We start from the raw sequence: 23689 nt of genomic DNA on the forward strand, positions 1-23689 counted from the left end.
TGTTTGAGTTCTTTCAGCATTATCAAACAATTCACCTTATAAAAAATGTTTTTAAAATAACCTTCATTTATTACATTAAAACGTTTAAATTATTCCTTTCTTTGCTTTCTAAACTTGTTTTTGTATTTTTAATAGTTTCAGTAGTTTTTTTAATCACTAACCCTTTATTATATTGTTACTGTCATAATATAAAAGACTGTTTAGTTTAGATATTATTGATTAATTTATGTTGCGAGTATTTTACTATCACTTAGTTTTGTTATAATAAGAGTTAAAACGGATGATTGTAGTAAGTTGTGTTCATAATTAATTGATGTTGAGACTATCGAATGTCGTGTGCAATACACTGACATCAAAAATAAAGAGAAACTAGAAGGCGGCCAGACGATTAAGTGATAGATATAAATAGTGTGAGACGACCAAAAACAGCAGACAGACAATAGCAGAAGAAAGTTATGGGCAAGGAAAAGTTTGGCATGAAGTTAACTATCATAGAAGTGATAGGCCTAACATTTAATATGTTAGAGTAAGACTAACAGTAGAAATGGAGATAAGAAGAATTTACTCCATCAAAGTGTGATTTTAAAGTAATTAAATCAGCCTGAGTGCACTTTGACAAAACGAACAGAGGATATTTTGAAGAAAGAAAACCAAACAGTTATGATAACTTGCATCACAATTGTAAGTGAATCACACACACAATACTAGTGCAATAGTATCAGTGAAGATACTTCGGCTTGTCAACTAAAATTCTAAAGCAAATTAATAGGACTAAGTGGACTTTGGACAAGAAGAAGAGAACTATATATTTATCTAGTGTTTATGATATGCCTATAATCTCTATAGTGTAAAGAATTTGTTATACATACATTTAACTGGTTTCGAATTTATCGCCAACAAGTCGCAGGCACCTACTGCAGAAGTAGCTTAAGCCCAACAACAACAATTCAATAGAAGAAAGCATAATTGATCAGTGCACGACTAATGGTTTAAATTCAGACAATTGGCAAGCCACAGCCAGGATTATACAGTGGTAAACGGAGATAGAAGAAAACATGAAGGACAACAGAAATACGTAGACTTATATATGCACAACTGTAGTAGTAATGAAAATAGTGTAGAGATTACAATTATGCAATTCAACCATGTCAGGTGATTTTGATAAAGAGGATCTCATCTAGGGTTAAAAGACAGTGAACTATGAGAATCTGTTAAGAGCGTAGATAGAGAAGAGAGGAAGAAAGGTTAAAAGAAGAAAATGAGAGAAAGGAGAGGCTAGAAATCCAGAGAATGAGAACACAAATTGAGAGAGAAGAAAATGAGAGAAAGGAGAGGCTAGAAATCCAGAGAATGAGAATACAAATTGAGAGAGAAGAAAATGAGAGAAAGGAGAGGCTAGAAATCCAGAGAATGAGAATACAAATTGAGAGAGAAGAAAATGAGAGAAAGGAGAGGCTAGAAATCCAGAGAATGAGAATACAAATTGAGAGAGAAGAAAATGAGAGAAAGGAAAAACTGCAAATAGAGAGAATAAGAGTACAAATTGAGAAAGAAGAAGAAGATAGAGAAGAGAGACTAGAAATAGAGGGAATAAGAGCACAAATTGAGTTTGCAAAACTCACCCAACTGAAGAGGGAAGGACCCAAGAATGACAATGGAGTTAGGGCCAGCCAACCCAAGCAGTCCAAATATGATTAACAAAGATGACATGAATGCTTTTCTGGAGAGATATGAAAGATTTGCCCAAAGTCAGAACTGGAACAAAGGCTACTGGGCAGTCCGTCTCAGCCCACTTCTCACAGAAAAAGGTCTACAAGTATATGCAGGCATGATGTCAGAAGATGCCATGGATTACAACAAATTAAAAGTAGTTTTACTGAAACAATATGAACTTACTGAAGAAGGTTTTCATCTGAAGTTCAGAGGATTCAAACCCGACACTGGAGAAACTGTATTTCAGTTTGTGGCACATCTGCGGAGATATTTCACCAGATAGACTGACATTGCCATGTGTAAAAATAGTTTTGAGGTATTGGCAGACCTATTAGTAGGTAAACAGTTCATGACCATGTGTTCAACTGACATGTCACTGTTTCTAAAGGAGAGAGCAGGAAAAGACAGAGGAGATGACCAAGCTGGCAGAACAGTATATGGAAGCCCATGGAGGTAGTATAACTGGCAAGTCTAAGAACGTCTAGTTAAATATCAAACCAGTAGTAGCTAACAAGAAGCAGAAGTTTACCAAAGGTGACAGGGGTTTAATAGACAGAAGGGAGAAGAAATGCTATGTTTGTTATAAAATGGGACATTACAAAGTCCATTACCAGGAAACAACAGCAGAAACTGCAACATAAAGCAGCTGGATCTACTTACAAAGACAGTGCTTGTAAGAGACAAAAAAAAAAAAAGAGTGACTGGCACTAAGGATGCTGCTGCTAGAAGAAAAAGAATCAAGACTACTTGTTAAACTTAATAGAAGAAAACACTAAGTAGAAATGAGACATACAAGGATGTCAACATGAGTGTCAAACTGGTTGATTTGAAGAGGGAAGAGAAACAAAATCTACGGTATCAGCATACAGATAGATTGGGAAATATGGACCTCAGGCAAGACAATTGGTGAAGGGTAGTCACATGATCAGAACATGGAGCTGCAACAAAGCAAAAATGAAGAGGTATAAAAGAGTGTGTGCTGTTGAAAAACTTTAGCAATGCTTAGAGAGCAAATCAAGTTCAAAATAGCTTTGGTGTAAGGAGATAGTGCTGTTTCAGATACCATTATGAATGCTGTGGTCTGGCCATTCATTAAAGGAATGTTTTGTTCACTTGGAATATTTTGCGAGTTATCATTTTGGATAACCTCATACAATAAAAAAAACTTACCTATCACTTAAAACTTGTCCTGTCACACTTGGAGGAGAAAGAGATAACTGAAATGGAGTGTTGAAGTAATGTGTCTGTTCTTCTGATCGATGGATGATCCGACCTTGTCGAACAACTAAGAATCCACTGTCTCCTATGTTAGCAGTGTATACAGTGTGGTCTGTTCTGTTCAATATTATAACGCATGCTGTGCTACTACCTAAGAATAAGAATGTGTACTATAATTTCAAAATACTCTACAAAATGATTAAATAATAAAAACACATCCACATATATTGTTGTAAATCTAAATAGATATATTTCATTTTGGTATTTAAAAGACAGTGATATGTGTATGGGATTGTAAACATCCACTTAAATGTTAAGATGGTCTGACAGTGCATGTTTTAAATACAGTACTCATTGTGTCTGTTTATGCATTATATGTCCAAGTAATTATAGAAGATAACTGTCTGAAAAGGTTTTTCTTCCTGTGAAAATTGTTTTTAAATGTAGTAAAGGTGATACTATTTTTTTAACTTTACATATGGGCTGCAAGTAAGGGTGAATAATCAGTATTAATGTATCCCTGTCAACTCACTGATTTTCACTGATTAAGAACCCTACTGAAGCATTTGTCTGCTAATTCAGCTTTAAGCAAGATTAATTTAAGGCTGTACAAAATTAAAAAAGGATTACAGAAAGTGATCTAATTTACTGTGTGCACAGGTTTGGTGTATGAAATGCAGTAGCTTGACTTATCAAAATATCCTCTATATCCCAGCAACTGCTCACAAATGAAACAAGCAGAAGACATTGTAACTCATGTTTTTCATGTGTTTGAACTCACTTTTATTGAAATGAATGTATTGTTTTAACTTTGCATGATGCAATTTTGAAAAGTAATTTGTAATGTAATGTAACTTTATTTGTCAGTGCTTGAGAAGCATTGTATAGACCTATTTCTCTATTATAAAATTCTGAAAATGGATTACATGTTTTGTTACTCGTTCTGTACTTTTCTACAAACATTAATCCTTTCATATACTGGAAAGAAAAATGGTTTCCAAGAATACTGATCATTGTGGAAAAAATATCTAAGATACTTTCATCAAGATATAACAGTAAATGTAATCAAAACAAAAGCAGTTCATTAAATTCTCCAAGTCTTTAATGTTCAAAATGATTGTGTAATTGAGCAACTTATCCTTGCTAAATATAGATAGTTGTCAATGGCCAATTATTACATGGCAACATACAGTTAGTACTATAATAAAATATTAAAACTTTTTACACTGTAAATACAAGTGGACATGATTTGTTTGTATATTTGTATACTTAAATATTAAAAAAACATTTATCATAGTAATGTAGAACCATTTGAAACAGAATCTGAAGTTATAGATTATATCTTTTGACATACGAAAAGAATAATCTTTAATAATATGGTATTTTCATACAGCACTGACTTCCCCCTAAGAGTGATAACATAGATCCACAGAATAACAGGAAATTCATCAAGGCATTTACAGTACAAAGAGTACAGAATTATTTTACATATATAAATACTAACAGTGATTACACAGCAAAATACCCTTTACCATAGATGAATGAGCATTGTACATCATAAACTCTTTGGTAGAAACTGTTAAAGTAATGTCATACACAGGATATTTCAATAGTTTAAATAATAAAGAAATAAATACATGATAAATACCCTTTAACAATTACACTTCTCTGAACACTATTTAACAAAACTTAATCACTATATAAAATTGCAAACAAAGAAATGCAAAATGAACCCTGCAATGATGAAATGAGATTCAATAATCATAATATCATACCCTTCATCAGTAACTAGACCAAACAATTTGATAATAGAATACAGTTAATTGTACAGTAAGATTAATAATTATGAAACAAGAATTCCTCTATCAACACACAAACACCAAAAAGAACAGTCACAAGAAACATAGGAAATAACCTTAATACTGACAAAAGCTATCAAATAAATATTTTAATTCTTATGCATTCAACAAAATCAGTTAATAGAAATTGAAGATATTTTTTATTAAAAATCCCTTTTTAAACCATTAATAAAAATAAAACCCTTTAACCAAAGAAAGAACAGTAGTCAAACAGACCCTAAAAAGTACACCAAGCAGAAAAGAAACTAAAAAAATCTACACTTTCACATGAATGAAGACCCTTTAACAAGAAATTCAAGAGAGTCACACAAATACAAACAAATAAACCAGATTGACTTGAGGACAATAATAAATTATTTGCATAATCAGGAACAATATTCCCACTATTTACATTATATTATAACCTATATTCAGGAGAACTCAAGGTAGGAGCTTTCAACTCAATTCAGACCAAACATTAGATATTCCTGTGCTGCTGATAGTGGTGTGCCATATAATATCGTTGGCTTTTGCCAGGGCCTTACAAGTGAGGACCAACTTTCTGTGTGTAGTCAGCACACCTCCTCTCTAAACTGGGATGGGGAATCCAAAGGTTCTATGCAGCTGGTCTTTCTTTCAATTAAAGAAGGTCCAGAGCTCTGTCAATGCATCAGTTATGGGCTGTGCCAATGTTTCAATCAATGAATAACTCTCAGCATGATTTGTGAAGTAGCCAAAAACAACAAGTCTCTGGGAGTGAACCAGCAATATCTGGAGTTCTTCTCTGGAAGTGAGAACCAATCATCCCATGCTGGGGTTTATCCTGTTTTGTTCAACATTTTTTCTGGCTGGTACACATCATACAATATTAACACCAATGCTGAACATCTTGCATTAACCCTATCGTTACAGGTAGCTAGGGGTCAGAAGGAATGTCATCTTGTTTGTAGACTTACATTCAAAATGTTATTGAACTACTATTTTATGAATATATGTCAGGCCCGCAACAGGGGGGCAAAGGAGCAACTGCCCAGGGGCCCGGGCGAATGAAACCTGGTTATGCCGTAAAGCCTGCAAAGCATCTTTAGGCTATATCTTCATTTAATGATAAAAACCATAGTTTTCAGCTTTTCTTTGCATATACATTAAGGACGACTGAAATAATAATTTGAGTTATAATTAATATGTATTTGCTACTTTATAGATATAATAGATATTTGATGTTACTTTACTAACGTTTTTACGCTTATACTGCAAGGTAAAAATGGCTGCTGTTATGATTTATTAGCTCGTTGCTGTCCTAATTTAGGATCTTCTTTTTAATTAATTCTTGAAAATGTTAAAAGAAGAGAGAGAGAAAGGGGACCCGGCGAGAATGTTTGCCCCAGGGCCTGAGATGTGTCTCAATGTTCCTCATGTATGTCAATAAACTTAGTATCAAATTGTAGATTTTAATTCAAAATTTAGTATTATACATTAGTTAATTTCTTAATTTGAAATTAAATAGAAAAAAAAATTGCTAAGTATTGATTTGTGTGTGTCACACTGGTACGTCATCTTCCGAGTTTGGTCAGATTACATTTTATGACGACCCTGGTATAATGTCTAAAATTTCATAAGAATTATAAACTCAAATTTCCGATATTGGCAAGCTAGAATATAAAATAAGAACCTCCTACCTTTTCTATTTGCTGAGATATCATAATATTTATTGAATCCACCATATTGGCTCCACCCACCACTTGGTCATTTGAGAAGACTTATCTACACCTGGTTTTCTATACCTATAAGTTTATAACCAATCGAAAGCTCTACATTTTCTCTATAATTCTGTTAGTCTTTCTTAGTTACTTATGACAGAAAATCTTTTACATCGTTTGAGAGTTTGAAGTATTACGATCAATGCTATTTTCCGAACAGAAATTAGATTTTTTGAGACCCAAATACAGCATAGTTAGAAAGCCTCTTAAATTACAATAGGTTCATGTGGTATCGGTATAGTCATTTATAATATTTTGGTATTCAAAAATGCTTATATATAGTCTACAAAAATTATTTTTTTCTACATAAACATATGAATTTGGACAAGGCTTATGATGAGGGTTAGCAAGTACGACTTGTGAGTGCAAAAAAAAAGAACTTAAAAACATCACAAGTAGTGTAGATCATTGTTTTCCAAATATTTTTTTAGTTACTGTTCTATGTTTTAAGAACAATAACTGAAATTTAAATATCTATTTATAAATAGTAATAATAATTACACACACACACACGTGTAATGTATGGTAACCAAAACCTAACTGTACCTTACAAAATATTGGAAATTTAGTTAATCAGATAACTTTTACAGAGCTATATCAAATATTTTCTCTCACTTTTATGTAGTACTTTAGACAATTCTTGTTGCAACTACTGTACTGTTTAAACAAGTTAATAAATCCTATCCCACTGTGTTTTCAGAGCTGGGATTCAAATAGACTCTGTAGAAAACATCCGCCTATTGACCAACATTCAAGTACCTACCAAGTTCATTGGATCAGCCCAGTCTTTCTACAAATATAAGCATTTTACAATACTTTAAACAAGTCTCATTGTAAGCATTACACTGTCAACAAATTGATAAATCTTATCCCACTGTGTTTAAGACAGGGAGAGTTCTAAGAATAGAATTGTTTCTCGAAAGCTTATCTTATATTGACAGTGTCAATGTACTCAAAATACAATAACACCTAAACAAGAATGGTGATTCATTGCTTTATATTCAGCAGGTTACCACTTCAGCTGCTAACAGTAGAATAAACATAGAAAAAAGAAAAGATTAGAAGAAACTCTCAGAAGATTTAGTTTGTAACTTCATTGTCCATACTGAACAGGTCAGACAGTACTATTCATTTTATTTCTTCTAGTTTTTAAGCCAGCTGCTCACAATAAAATAACTATGGAAAATAAGCTTGAAATTGTGAGAAGTGAAAATTCTGACCATAAGTACTGTAAAACGTTTTTTCAGTAAACCTTTATAGTTTCTGGTATTTTTTTTACCCTATATCAAAACTGAATAGATCAATTTGACTGAGCTTGTAACCACCGAGAAAAGAAATCTATATAATTCTAAATTACCCCTTTTTTCTTTCTAGAATGACTTCATATTGCACCATGAAATGACTTTTGTTTATACTAAGTAGCTACAGGTTTGTAACAGTATACATCTATTTATAATTAAATTTTATTGTTTTATTACCCTTTGGACCATGTCTAACTACTATCTGTGCCATTATAAATTGTAAATCACTCGGGGATCATGCAGCTCACATTATGCTAACGAATTACATTAACCACGAGCTACTATGAGCTCCTCGCGTGTGCACCTTGTGAAACATTTTTATTAATATTTACTTTACTTATCTCAGTTTTAATTCCTTTATTTCAAAGGAAACCTCTAAAACAATACTTAAAACTTGACTTTTCTTATCATGTGATGCACTTGTAATTAAAAATATCTTAGCTTGCATTTGTTCTATTTAAAAACTTCTACATCTTAGCCATCTCTTTTGTTTCTAGACATAAATGTAGAGGTTCAGACTGCATTTATAGACATAAGTTTCAAATTCCACTTGGAGACTTTGAAAGAGTAAGCTGTAAATCTTTCTCCCCACAAATAGTAGCCATGCCCACATCCTAAAGTAAAAAAGGTAACAACATGCTGTAATTTACTTTCTAAAGGGCATGGTATAACTAATAGAAGAAGCTAATTTTAAACTACAACCTCTGAGCCTGTTATCATAAAAATGGCCCTCTTTTTCTTTCCAAGTTTGTCAATCCACTCCAATTATTGTTGAATATTTGCTGTCAACTATAGTTTGACACAGGTAAATTATATTTAAGTTTTAGTTTTATATTTTAGTTCATTATGTATTATTTGTATTTTCCGATTCATATTGGAAAGGTTTAATAACTTTTTTAGTATAACCCAAACTTCATCTTGCTCCATGAGGCTTCCCTAAATATATTTTGTTGGAAACTAAAGTATACCATTATATTGCCTATGGGCACCCATTGACATATGTCAATAACATAATCACCAGTAAAGAACAGGAACAGAAAATAAAACATTGAAAATAAACTACAAGTGAAAATATAAAGACATGAAATTACAACCAAAACCAAAAGAAGACATTTTAAGATGATTAAACAAAGAGTTAAAAAAAACATTTATATATTTCCATTTCTTAATTTTAACATTTAATTGCACTGGATGTTGATGATAAAAGATACAGTTCAGAGATATGGTAGAGAAAATGAAAAATAAAATAAACATTTACCCTAAAAAAAAAATTAATATCCATTTAAGAGGTTCTAGAGGTAAAACAACTAAAGTAAAACAACAAGTATTTTAATACTTAACATGAAAATCACCTTGTATGTGAATTATTCAGAGTGAGGAATTTTTAGTAGAAGAAGTAAAAAAATTCAAAGTTAAATATTTTAATTTTCTAAAATTAAGAACCTTCCAAAAAACAATTTCATACACTAGTTTTATTTTTGAACAAAATTTGATGAGAATTACATAATTTACTTACAATATAAGTAAATGGTCCTGAATGGGTTTTAATACTTTATAAGCTACCACAGTAGTTATCTGTGTGAACTAAGAATGGTTCCAATGAAGGAATGTAAATCAAGACACGTACTAAAAAGCTCAGAGTTCTAACATTTTGATATGGGTTCTTACTTTCAAAGGAGTCCAACCCAAGAATGATGCTGATGCCTCAATTTAGTGCCTACAGATCTACAGGATGAAGAATAACCTAGATCCATTGAAGTAAGCTTTCAGTTTAACCAAAGTTAGAGAAACATGAGAGTGAGGAAAAAAACAGACACCACTAAAAAAAAAAAGCAAGGTTCCATTTGAGATGTTGCATGTGAGTACACACCATAAGCATGAAGTGAATTCATCATCTCCAAAACAGAAAAGATGTCTTTGGTGAAAGGTGCATGAGACTCCAAGATTTTCAATGCCATAGGAGATATTGTATTTAATCAGAAAACTATGATGGTCTAAAACCCCAGATGTACAAAACACTGAGTTGGTATTAAATGCATAGTTATGGGTGATACACCCAAAAGAATCAACAAAGTTGGTGGTCAAATGAATATAAGCAACTAAATTATCTTAAATGGTCAAAATACAACAATTATTCAAGTTGATGTTGAATAAATGGAGAGAACAAGCAAAACTAGACTACTTGACAGAAAACATATGGGAGCAAAAGGAAGGGCTTATCTATCTTTATCTATCTATTAATGGTCAAAGAAAATGATAGATGAATAGGTGTATAATGTAAGGATCCTAAATATCCACCATTATTATCCAAAGGCAGTGACAATGACATTTCTGTAATAACCACATGCTTCCATTTGAAAAAAAGGTGTCTCCAGGAAAGGATGAGTTCAGATAAGTCAATAAAAGGTTGCAAATCTCCAGAATCTTTGAAACCAAAAGAAGTGAAAGTAAAAGCAAGGAGAAGAGTGATAACAATTTTGACTTCTGCTTCCTGAAAAGACTTCAGACCTCAGATCCAGAATGTGCAAATGACTGGATTTGAAGGAAGAAGAGAGATATTAAGACCAGATTAAATAATTTGTCAAAACCAGAGTCCCACAGAAGGATCACTGACTCAAGATAACTCCCTCAGCAGTTTATGTGGAAGATTTGTCCAAAACACAAGAGAGACATCAAGTAGCTCAATAAGACCCAACTTGCTTATATCTACGTTTGGCCACTTCCAAAGGAATGAATAGAAGTAACTGGCATCTACCTCTCATTAAATAGGGCTAAGATTTATGGTACTTAATGCTATCAATAATTAAACTTAAATGTTACTCTATGACCTAACATTATACCTTTTGAAAAATTTGATAAGCTTTTAATATACTGTTGTACAAAATACCTACTAAGGTATATATATATATATATACATCCACTGAACTGAAGTGCACATGCAGTGCACGTGTTTAGATAGTAAGTTGCTCATGCATTTTCAGGACAGACAAAACTCAATGTTATTTTTATAAATCACCCTGAAAAAGAAGGTTTCAAATTGAAATGAACCATAGTAGGCAAGGCAAAAATCTGATCATGGATCAAAGTAGATCATATGGAAGACTATCACACACACACCCCACTCACCCCAAAAATAAACAATCTAAGGGTCACAGACACAAGAAAATAGAAGGAAGATAACTCCATTAAAGGGCTATTAATATTTAACTGATTTCTAATATTAGCAGCACTGACCTGAAAAACTGTCCAACATGACATTGTGCACAAGTGCAGTGCTCTGTTGCCCTCTTATTTGTGGAATGGATATAGTCTAATGCTGATTGAATCCCAGACTTACACAATTCACATTATGACATGTAAGTTTGAGGAGTCATTCAAAGGAATGACATGTGCACAAACTTTTTGGCATTAGCTGTTTGTTCTTTAGAAAGGTAACAATCTGAATTATTATTCTTCATGATAATGTATTGAAAGTTGTTCACTTTAGTGAATTACAGTTGTGGAACAAACATTTTTTGATTTATTAAACTTCAAATGTTGGTAGATATGTTTTGCATACCTTCCTATTCTTTAAAAATAAATAACTTTTATATTGAATTTTACACACATTTTTCTCCACTTTAAAATACTTTTACTTACAAGCTATCAGGCCCCCTTACCAGAGCCTTCATTGGGCAACAACATACATATTAATTTACCTATGTTATGGATCTTAAGAAACAATTACACACAACTTTCTTGATAATGCTGCTATTTCATATGATTGCTATTAATAAAACAAAATACATGTTATGTTTCTAACGTAGTTTGCCCTTGAAGAAGAAAGGTCCACCTTTTGAAAGCACTCGTGTTATAGTGCATCATATTTTTGCATTGTTGCTAACTTATAATTGCATAAGTGTGTTATTTAATGCTGTATAAGCAAGTGCAGATCTGTGAAAAAGGTCAGGGGTCCAGTTCCCCATCAATCTTTATTCCAGAAATTAATAACTGTATTTTTTAATGTTGTATAAGCAAGTGCAGATCTACTGAAAAAGTCCAAGGGGGTGAACCCCAAACATTTTAAAAAATTAAGAACATTATTATTTAATATGCAAGTAAGGCAGATTTAGGTGAGGGTCCCAAGGGTGTTCAACCCTCTAATCTTTCTACCTATTAATTTGCAAAAAGTGATAAGTTTTATTTAATAATGTATAAGTAGGCAAAGATCTAGAGGAGACAAGCCACCTCTATTTTCTTTTTTTTTTAGAAATTAATAAAAAAAACAACCAATAGTATCCAAAAAATATTAGGTGTCAGTATTTTTATGTGATTGGTCTATTAATTACCATAAAAAGTTTTTTTTCAGTCTACAGTAATGCAGTTTGGCCTCAGCCAAAAATTGATCATTTCTAAACAAATACAACAGTATGAACCTCAATAAAGTTTGGAAATGACTTAAATGGGTAATGATAAAAACTTTATTAAAAGTAAAATATGTACAACATTTAGAACAATGGTGAGTGTCCAGCAACGCTGTACAGCAAAACAAAACAAAGAATGTCTTTGATGAAAGGTGCAAAAACCCATTATATATTTGTTACTTGTAATAAAGTTTCTTTCATTACCCATTCAAGCCATCTCAAAACTTTATATTTTAAAAGTGGGTTCCTCATCATCAAATATGAATGTCAGTTAAACATTACCATGGTAAGTTTCACACTTAGCTTTTTCAGACACTAACATTGCATGTTTGCTGTAGACTTTAAGAGATTTGTTTTCATTAAAGTTAGTATTGGTTAGTACACCTGCAGTTCTTAGATATTTTGGCAATAAAGTTAGAAGAAAAAAAAAGATTACCTTTACTCTCAGATAATAATAATAATAATAAAAGTATTTTTACTTCTACCAATGTTTTGCTATTGTGGCTTTATCTGGGCTAGTAGTACAAAACAATGCTGTATAAGTAGCTGTGTTGACTTCAGTAAACCTGAAGAAAGCAATCTTTAAGGTAATTAATATAACAAATAAAATGACAGACATATACTTGTTACAAAATTGATTTTATTGTTTTCAAGTATATACTCACATGAAAATAATTTCTGTATTGTCGGTGTCCAAAATAGCAAAAATATAAGTGCTTTGACTGTATAAGTAGGAACTTGGAAAAAAAAAATGTACAGAGGTATCCTGTTTATGAACACTAAAATATGAATTTTGGCTAAGCCTTTATGATTTTTTTTTCTAAATATAATTTTAATTAGAAAATTTAAAAGGTTTTTTAACTATTTTGTTTTCATATCAATCACATTACTAGCAATAAATATATAATCTTTGAAATTGTTGGATCATGTTGAAATAAACTTGTTTGAAAGTTCAAAGAAATTATATTCAAGTACCAAAAAGCTTTCTTACTATCATGTCTACAGTAATGTTCAAATAGGCCTGTGCTGGACTGAACAAGAGTGAACCCCAATAGGCATGATAGTTTACAACAAATGTACAAAGTTCACACTGCTAACCTCACAATTTTTTCAGCAAAATAAACAAAAGTACAGCTACAATGAAACAAACTTAAAATAAAAATACATTTATGAAACAAAATTAAAATGTTTTTTTATGTACATATATAAACATGAAATCAGAGTTAAAATAAACAAAAAATACTCATTTATTGTTTAGGTTTATTTAGAAATATTATTTTCAGGTCTTGTATATTACTTGAAACCATAAGGAGAGTACATGATTATAAAAAATTTAAAATTGACAAAATCTGTATTTTATGGATGATAAAATGTTTTTACAGATCTTAAAATAATGTACTAAAACATAAAAAGTAAGAAGTTAAATCTGAAAGAAATATAAATATCGTAATTATTTTTTATAAATACCATTTCCTACTGTAATTTTCCAAGATATTAAAGATCATAATGCAAAAAAACTAAATTTATCAAAAGTAACAGGCTTTATCTTTCTTAAACTATGTGCATTTATAAAAGTTCAAAATAATTTCATCTAGTAGTTTTATTGTTGGAACGAAATATAGCAGGATTTGTGTTGGCTACTCAGAAAGTTAGTAACCGGTAGTCATCGGGTTAACACTTCAAACAACACTGGATTAAGGATTCTAATCTTTAAAGATATATTATTGAAAATAAAGTGTGTACAAAAATTCCATAGAAATATCACATTAAAACAGACAGATGCTGCTAAGTACTGCCTTTTTAAAACAATTTCTTTCTGTGACCGATATATTCTCAGAAAGAATTTGGTGCACAAATAGCTCATATAATGTAAGAGCAAATCTACCCCTTTTCAAAAATTAAATAACTTTAATTCTTTTTTTCTTTTATTGGTTAAACAATTAAGGAGCAAATGTTAGATAGAATTCTTGACATTTGGTGAAAAAAGCAATTGTGATAAAGAGTGTGTCAAGTGGGTTGGACTTTCTGGTGTATGTTTCAATAGATTAATAAGAGTGGAGGTTATAAAAATTACATCATGCCTAACAAAGTCAATGCCAGTGGGTCTCAAACATTTTCACCTGTGGACCACTTTAGCATGGTAGAAGACCCAGCCTATTGCAAAAAAAAACCTCTTTAGTGACGAGCATTTTGGGCTATCTGAAGGCACTGATCTATACTACAACTGTATGTTATTTTATACTCAGAAGTTCATTGTAAGGGTGAAAGGAACATATGACAATGGACAATTCAGAGTGCAGGCATGCATGAGACACACTATAATGAATATTACATAATTTTTTTGAATATTTCCTTTCAAATTAAAAACTAAAATTCATATATAATTTGAATTACAAACTATGTTTGATGCCAAGTTTGACATACACTGATAGTAAAGTTGTTTAACTAAATCGTAAATACAACTGTGTAAATGATCGTGAAATGCACACTCAGACTCTGAAACTAAATTGTGTGCTATAGATCCATTGTTTGATTATTAATCTGTCTGTTAATTCAATGTAAATTTTTCAACTAATAAAAATGAACAAGTGCTTAAAAAAAAAGAAAGGAAAAGAAAAAGAATGGTAAAAAGCTACTTCAAGTGAAAAAGTCAAACTTCCACACCCACCTTGCAAACAGAAGAAACACAAGAAAAAGACTTCATTTTAAAAGTGCAGGATAAAAAAAATAAGCTACCTAAAGTCATGGTTATCAAAGTTTGTGTGGTTGGAATACAGTAACAAATCTTTTCGTTTGGTGTGTAAAATCTGTTCAGAAAAGAACTTGTTTTCATTTTCTACAAAGACTAAACCAACTTTCATTTTGAAGCAATTGGACATTTATGAGGGAATTTTATAATTGCTTCAGTATTTTTGATGTTCAAGAGTTAAGAAAGAAGCTACAGAGATCTAAGTATTCTGAGTGTGATACATATACACGAATAAATAGCATAAGGAAGGACTTCTTCACCTTCACTAGCCAACCTATCCGTGCAGCTTCTCAAAGAAGAAACTGACTGTTAAGGTAAGAGATGGTATGCGAAGGAACTAGAAGCAGCCAGTCATCAATGCAATGGTAGAAACAAATACCCTCAGAATGGAAAAGATTGGGAATGGTCTTAACCACCCATAAAAAAAATGTAGGGAACCAAAGCCAGCTTGAACAGAACAGCATAGAACTGATAGATGCAACCCCAATAGACAAAATGAAGAAAATGCTGGGAAGATGGGAATGTGGAGGTAAGCATCCATGACATCTACCTTCATCATCCAAAGATCAAGAGTTAAAGCCCATTGAAGAGATGGGTATGAATCCAAGGTGAATCAAGGAAGATCTAGGAAGTGGTTAAAGGAAGAAAGATATATGATGGGACAGCATTCCCTGGTCTTCATGAGGATGATGAACAAATGGGAATAGAAACTTGGCTGAGAAGGAAAATTAAGATTGGGAAAATGTGACCAAAGTATTGGGATTCAAACTCCACAGGGGCAGAAGAAAATCCAACTGCTAGGAGTACAAAAAAGGAAATGCAGACCTATGGTAAGCCAAATCATGGGCTTTCATGCTACATGGGGGTTGAGGCATACTGACTCCAGAATGTAATTGGTCTTCAAACCTATTGGAAATGAACCCCAATATCTGGTGATGGAGGAGAGAACAAGATAGTGGTCCGAAGGAATCTCACTTACAAAAGACAAGGAGGAGTCAAAGGAAATGGGAAACAAAGACAATATGTAACAAATCTGGTTGATCAAGTCAAGGAAAGGAGAAGAAGGCCTAAGCACATCCACTAGAGCTAAATGTGACTGTGTGGCATAAGATGGGATGGAAACAGGCTGTCATAATCATAGTCCTTATGTTCAGGCATGACAGGATAATCCTCATGTGAATCAGAAGCCTACATGAAAGTAGCTAACTCTCCTTGAATCAAGGTTGTTACAATAATTGTAGACCCATAGACACTGTAGACAAAGTAAGGTTAACTGCAGTAGGAACAGTAGTGATAATAGTTGTAACATGAAACTTAGAATTTATAGTAACTATGGTAGAAAAATACACACAGGGACCTCCAAAGAAACATATATGAAAATAAAAGACATGTATTGTTAACGTGTACAAATTAAAACTGCAGAACTAAAGTGTAGTAAACATAAAGAAAAGAAATTAAGTTTTCATAAAAAAACAAGTAACTAATTGAAAATTCCATGAAGTAAAGCTCGAGCAAAAAATTCATCTTAACACAAGTTCCAAGCAGGAAGTGAAATTGAGCTAAGCTGCATAAAGGGAGTCAGCTCTGCTAGGGGTTGTTTCACACTCTTATTGGTGGTTGTCACATGCTTATTTGCATACAATCACACAGCTGCCTCACATGAAAATGCATTAGGGTAGGTGGGAATATCAAGGTTGGTGGTGAGTGAAAATGTGGGCACATAGAGAGGGCAGTGTAAATCAAGAAAAGCTATTAAGTGAGATGAGGTAAGATACTGTATTGGAATTCATATAGTTAATTTTTTTCACTTTTGCTCAGCTGCAAAAAATACTGCTTGTAAACAAAATATTTCTAATTATTTTTAGTTGTAATCGTAACATGTTTTTAATAAAATCATCATCACTCATCATGAGAGCAAACACATTTTCATTACTTAATCATCAGTTTGATTCGAAGAATATCAGTGAGGGATTACTCCATATTTGAAATACAAACAATGGCAATCATGTGGTGGTATTTAGTAGACATTAACAATTCCTTTGGCATGTAGGAAATGTCCATAAAACGTTTTGAAAATTTTCATTTTCAATTAAAAGTTTTTTGCATCTGCACAAATAATGACCTTCAGAAAAGTTGTATCATATACACTCTAGAGTAATTCAAAATTACTTTTAAGAAAAATAATAATTCCATGTTAAATATAATAAGAAAGTTAATACTATGCTACAATAATGCAGTGGTTGAAAAATTAAGATGGTAGCACATACTGATATTTTTTTTTTTTCCTTTAATGAGATGTGGGGGTTACGGGGAAAAGTTATGACATCTTGATTTATTTTCTCTTTAAAAAAAAAGTTGAGCTAAGAGATGATCTCATTAAAGTTGGAAGATTATGTAGAGGATTAATAGGATAAAGTTTTATGATTTTGTTCTTGCTGTATTCTAAAGATAATAACATACAAGATTAATAATCGGAAAAGACAAGCTATGTTCCAGTTCAGATAGTTTGTTTTACATGCTAATTGGCTTATGAAATAAATTGCTGTTAGCAGTATAGCTCACAAACTATTAATTACATTAATTGTTAATAGGCAATTACATCGGCACTATAAACAATAATGAATTAAATAATCGCATTACTTTTATTGGTCCAGGTTATCAACTTATTGTCATATCGGATAACGTCTGTGGTAACAATACCCACATGCGTTGGGGATATCCCATCTATCAGACAAAATCCAAACACCAATGTTAATCTAGTCAGCCATCATAGAAGATCATAAAGAAATCAATCAAATAGAGGTACAAAGCTGAGTGCTTACACCCACAACATCTCAGCTTCTACTGCCTTTTACTGTCTATAGCTAGTTGTGGGAAGACAGTTACCCTTAAAATTCTTAAAGCAGAAATGAACTGAAATGAAGCCACTATAATATTTCTACTAATTAAACTCCCAACCTCCACCCTTACCAAAATATATTAAATAGAACTATACACCCTACCTTAAAAGTTCTTGTATAGTTCTAACTTCCAACCTCCTCCCTTTCTCCTGAAGATTTATTCAAGAATAACACGGGAACACCGAGACAAGCCCAGCTATCTGAAGTTAGTCTTTCGATACCAGTTATACTGAATAAAATTACTAGAATTATTATTATTAGCTACTTATAACCTAAAATAACTAACCCCCTCTATATTTTATTTACAAGATATTTTCTTTAATCAATAGTTTAGTTTCTAAAGTATTTTTGTATTTATCAAAAAATAAAGTATTTCTTTAATTGCCTTTCTTTATAGCCATTATCTTTCAGTTTATTTTTTAATAACAAAACATTGTCCATATAAAAATTATAGTTATTACAGACCATTAAGAACTATTTTAGTTAATATATACTAATACAATAAGACTATTAGGTGTGGGTAGATCAAAAATGGGAAAATTAAATTATCTTCTTTTATGAAATAGTCAAATGCACTGTACCTTCTATAAAAGTAATGTCCAAATCTAAATAATTAACATGGACCTCATTATTATTATTATTATTACTTTCTTCTGTTGCAAGTTCTGTTGGATATATTAAGTTTAGTGTAAAATTCATATTATTTATAGATATTAAATCATCTGTGTAATAGAAAGTGTAAATGTATAAATTAGGATTTAAAGTCTGCTTCATAAATGAGTTTAAAAATAAAAGATACGGGTTGGTCATATTTGAAGAGAAGTTTGTTCCCATTGGAATATCCACCGTTTGCTTACATACGTGTTCTTTAAAAACAATACAACTGTTATAAATACAGAAATGGAATATATTTTTACACTGAATTTTAGCAAATTTAAATTTGGGTATAGTTATTTCATTATTTATAAAGTTATCAAACAAACAATTGAAAACCCTGACTAAATCCTTTAGGTCTATTTCAGAATACAATGTAGTAAAGTCATATGTAAAAATAGAACTGGCAGTTTTCGAAGAATTTACATTATTTAAACATTCCAAATGTGGAATGTAATTTTTAATAATCCAAAAATAATTATTCTGGTTATTTGGAGACTGTTTTTATTTTTTCAAACAAGACATCTACAATATTGTTAAGTATTATGGAAATAGATTTAATGACTGTATTTATTTCAGAATTTTGGCTATTAGGTTTAGTTAGTGTTATACATTGGTCATATGAAGAACACAAAGGTTAGTTTTCTTTGGATTACCATTAGGACAGCCCCTATTTTTGTCATCTTCTTCACAGTTATCTTTTATCTCATAGTTGTGTGCATGAATTTGAGTTTATGATAATTTTTGTATTGCTTCCATGTGTATGTGGCTTATCACTGTAGCCAGAATGGTGTTATTTCTGTAAACAACTAATTTAATATCAAGTTCATCACCTTGCAATGTCTCATGACTGTCCTGCCATAATCAGTAGCCAACATAGTTAGTGATATAACCAATAATTTTTAATGGTGGATACTTCAAATGCTTCAATGTCATCCAAGGCAATACAAATTACTAAGAACAATGTAAAAACATGTGACTGCTGCCTGAAAAGCAGGTATCATCACAAACAAGAGGTCTGATGATGATAAAGCTACTTATAATCATGAAAAATCAAGATGAAAAAAGTGAAAATCAGTTTTGATTTAAATAATAAGAAACAGGCTTGAAGTCTATATAGGTGAAAACAAGGATACTAATAAAATATAACTTAGAACTACAAAGCAAACTAAAAGTTCACAGCAGTAACATGATAGAGATTAATTACATACAAGTAAAGATAAAAATTTGAGTAAGCAGATGTTACAAACAAAGAGGAACAAATCTGAAACATTGATACATGTAGTACTGTAAAAGTAAGAATGAATCTACAACAAGAACCACCTGAGGATATGTCTTACTAATGATGAGCATATAAGTAGGCATTTCATCCTGGTGGAGTGTGGTTTCAGAACTGTCAGAAATAGGTAATCACGAAGGAAAAGAAAGTATATCACACAAATTATTTCATGAAAGACGAAGGTGGAGGTCTTAGAATGACATACTGTAAAAAAGTATTAATTCCTGTATTTATAAGCAAAGAGTAGCATATCTATATTAAACTAAAGTTGCTTCTTTCAAGTTACAAAAAGTGTAGTTACAAACATAATAAAAACTGTATCATAAAATAAGATAGGAGAAAAAAAGACATTTGTCACAGGTCTGATTTAGCACCTTATGTGAAGTTTATAGAATTCGTTACTTTAGATTTAGGTCCCAATCATAAGAATAAGAAAAAAATATATATTTTTGTCATATACATACCTAAAATTTGTTGTTTGCTTTCCAAAAGTTCATAGTAGCTAGTTGCAATAATTCCTGCTGGACACTGTGGATTAAAATGTCCTGTGCTGACCAATCTTTCACAAATTTCCATCAAAGAATATGAAAACAATGAAGGATCAATTCCATAGGTCCTCCATCCTCCTACTCCATCAGCAACACCTACAGAATAATTATTTCCTTCTTTTATGAAATTAAGCTAAACAAAGATGAAGCAATTTTTTCTAATTATTTACCTGTAACTAAGCTCTATGTTTTGTTTGAACTAGCTTTCAAATGATGAATCAATGGGGTTTCTATGATATAACAACAGCATTCACCTTGCACTGCTATGCTTTCACTAATCACACACTGTAACAATACCTGCAATAGAATACTTTAGTAACTAGCAGTCAAGTTCTGGTATGTGTTTTTCTTTTTTAGTGATTTCATTTTAAAAAGCCAACATTAGCCTCAAGAATACCAATAATTCTGAATTATTCTAAATCCTTACACATACATAGCTGAAAAGTTGTTCAGATTATACATTTTACCCTATACTTTAGGGTAAAAAGTATTCAGTATTTTCTTGCAATTCACAAATTCCAGTACAAAGGAAAAGAATTGTCAGAAAACATTTATATATAGAAACACTACATTTGTGGTAATTCAACATTATTTCATCTTCTTCGAGTAATATTTGAGCCTGGAACTTCATACACTATAGGCAAGTGCTCTACCAACTGAGTTTAAGGTTTAAACTCTTAGAAATTGTTAACAAAGCACTTTTCAACAATTGCTACAACATGTTCACAGATTCCAGTAAAAAGCAAAAGAACTGTAAAAAAAAACTTTATATACAGAAGCTATAATTTTCTTACACTGGAAATATATTTCTGATAGTACTTACCTCCTGTCACAGCTATTCTTATTCAGTGCTGACCTCTATTTGCAAAAAATATTTTGCATGCCACAAGCCTCAAGTTCCACGCACCTTACAACTGACTAATTCACATGCAACAACCCTAAACCAATAAGAGTGCAACACACTTTGAGTTATGGCAGAAAATGGAAACACCAGTTTTCAGTGGGGAGGAAAGGTGGTGTTGCGTCAGCAAGGTCACGTGACTAGTATCACGCCACCCATTTTCTAGAAATATCCTGTTCCTTCAAGAATGCCCTAGCATTTACTAGATATGTGTTAGTCTTGTATATATAAGACGGTCACAGCAGTGTAATGAGTAATTGAACGTATGCAGACAAAATATTGTCGCCCACGTGAGATATAGCGTTTGTTTTAGCACTACTGTTCAAATTAAGTGTATCGTAAAGTTGTATTCAGAAAGAATAAACCAGTTTTTATTAAGTAAGGACTTGTGTCGCTAAAGTTTCGTAGGAACGAAGTTACGGAAAATCAATTAACGAACGGAGACGTAACAAATTGGTGTAGGAAGTGGAACAGGAAAAATTAAAAATAAATGGAAATGAGAAGCGGCAAATCAAACTACAGCTTAGCAGACTTGATGGCAGCAATACAAGAGCAGCAAAAGAAACAAGAAGAACGAGAAAATAAAAGAGAAAAGAAACAAGAAGAGAGACAACAGCAGTTGCAAGAAAACCTGCAACAGTGGCAGCTCGAACAACAAAATAAACAAGAAGAGAGATTACAACAGTTGTTAGAGGAAAAAGAAAAGAAACAAGAAGAACGAGAGAATAAACAAGAAAAGAAACAAGAAGAGAGATTAAAGCAGTTGTTTGAGGAAAAAGAAAAGAAACAAGAAGAGAGACAACAGCAGTTGCAAGAAAACATGCAACATTGGCAGCTTGAACAACAAAATAAACAAGAAGATAAATTACAGCAGTTGTTGGAGGAAAAAGAAAAGAAACAAGAAGAACGAGAAAAGAAACAAGAAGAAAGATTACAGAAGTGGCAAGAAAACCTACAACAATGGCAGCTAGAACAGCAAAATAAACAAGAGAAACTACAGCAGTGGTTGGAGGAGAAAGAAAATAAACAAGAAGAGAGACTACACCAGTGGTTGGAGGAGAAAGAAAATAAACAAGAAGAGAAGTTACAGCAGTTGTTAGAAGAGAAAGAAAATGGACTGACTTTGGGTTCCGTACCTGAGTTCTAGAGCCGACACCAGTGCTCTATAGTTGTGTCTGTCGTCTGCTGACAACTGTCCAAGTATTTCCAGTGGTTGTCCCTTCAAGCTCGTTGCCAGATATACTGCTTTCTGCTCCTCTGTCCATCCACTCATCTCTGCCAGTAGCTCAAATTGTGCTCTATATGCTTCCCACGGTGCTCTCCCATCATATTCCTGTGGCTTCCTTCGTACTGGATGACTCCTAGTACTGACATTCATATCTGGGATATGGCTTCTAACGGGACTGAATATGTCTGCATTAGGGTTTAGCTGCGGGGTCTGGAAGGGGCTTGCCATTGTCTGGGGCTGATTAAGTCGATGGTTAATGTATCCTCGTGTAAAAGACAATAGATCATCCTTTAATGTATCTAATTCGCTTTTAACTTTACTAATGTTTTCTGTTTGTACTTCTTGTTTCCTTTCTTGTTCCAGTTGCCACTGTTGTAGTGTCTCTTCCTGTTTCTTTTCTTTTTTTGCCAACAACTGCTGTAACTTCTCTTCTTGTTTGAAGTCTACAGGGCTAGGTTTAACACACTTATTTTGAAAACTAAATAATCATTAAATATCAAATCACTAAATAATAACTCTTAAACTAAACAGTCTTCTATATCCATCAATCCCAAACTTTGTTGCTAAACTTCTCCTGTGACAGAAAAAAACAAAAACGGTTTAACAAACAAAAGTAACTCAAAATAGTCAAGAATTGGCATTTTGCACTCTCAAGAGTAAGTGCTCAACTTCTATTTTACATCTACATGACTTCCAACAGGAATTTATTTTGTGCACTGACGCATCAGACCTTTTTTTGGAGACATTCTCCTTAAGAAATTTCATAATGACAAATTTGCTATTCCTTTTCCAAGCAAGAAATACATAAAGTGCTAGAAGACATATTCAGTCATCCAGCATGAAGGTTGAAAATGATACAGGCAGTTCAGAAGTTTGAGTCATATCTATGTCATTGAGAATTCATACTAAAGACCAACCACTTAGGTATTATTAAAGGTCCAATATAGTCAACAGTCAAATTAAGAGATGTGACATGCCTCTACTGCAATATTGGTTCAGTTACATATAACAAAGGCAGCTAAAAGGAAGGAGCTGACTATTACATGAGTAGGTCTACAGAGGAACTGAATAATCCAGTCTAGTGATAAAGGCAACCCAAAATAGTGGTGATAATCAGTCTAGTGATAATGACAACCCAAGATAGCAGTGATAATCAGTCTAGAGATAATGACAACCCAAGATAGTGGTGATAATCAG

The 23689-nt window shown here is 32.2% G+C and overlaps 1 protein-coding gene across 2 annotated transcripts in view; it reads right to left on the reverse strand.

Moving 5' to 3' along the window:
• The window catches only part of LOC106461548 (protein phosphatase PTC7 homolog), a 66182-nt gene that overhangs the window by 23811 nt on the left and 18682 nt on the right, over positions 1-23689 (reverse strand). For both annotated transcript variants that reach the window (XM_022388539.1, XM_013921383.2), the window contains exons 2-3: positions 20280-20459; positions 2884-3082 (exon numbers count right to left, since the gene is read on the reverse strand). In XM_022388539.1, the coding sequence (XP_022244247.1) occupies positions 2884-3082; positions 20280-20459 (379 nt within the window). The remainder of the gene's footprint in view (positions 1-2883; positions 3083-20279; positions 20460-23689) is intronic.

Source organism: Limulus polyphemus, unplaced genomic scaffold (genome assembly GCF_000517525.1).
Source record: "Limulus polyphemus unplaced genomic scaffold, Limulus_polyphemus-2.1.2 Scaffold983, whole genome shotgun sequence".
NCBI classification, from domain to species: domain Eukaryota; kingdom Metazoa; phylum Arthropoda; class Merostomata; order Xiphosura; family Limulidae; genus Limulus; species Limulus polyphemus.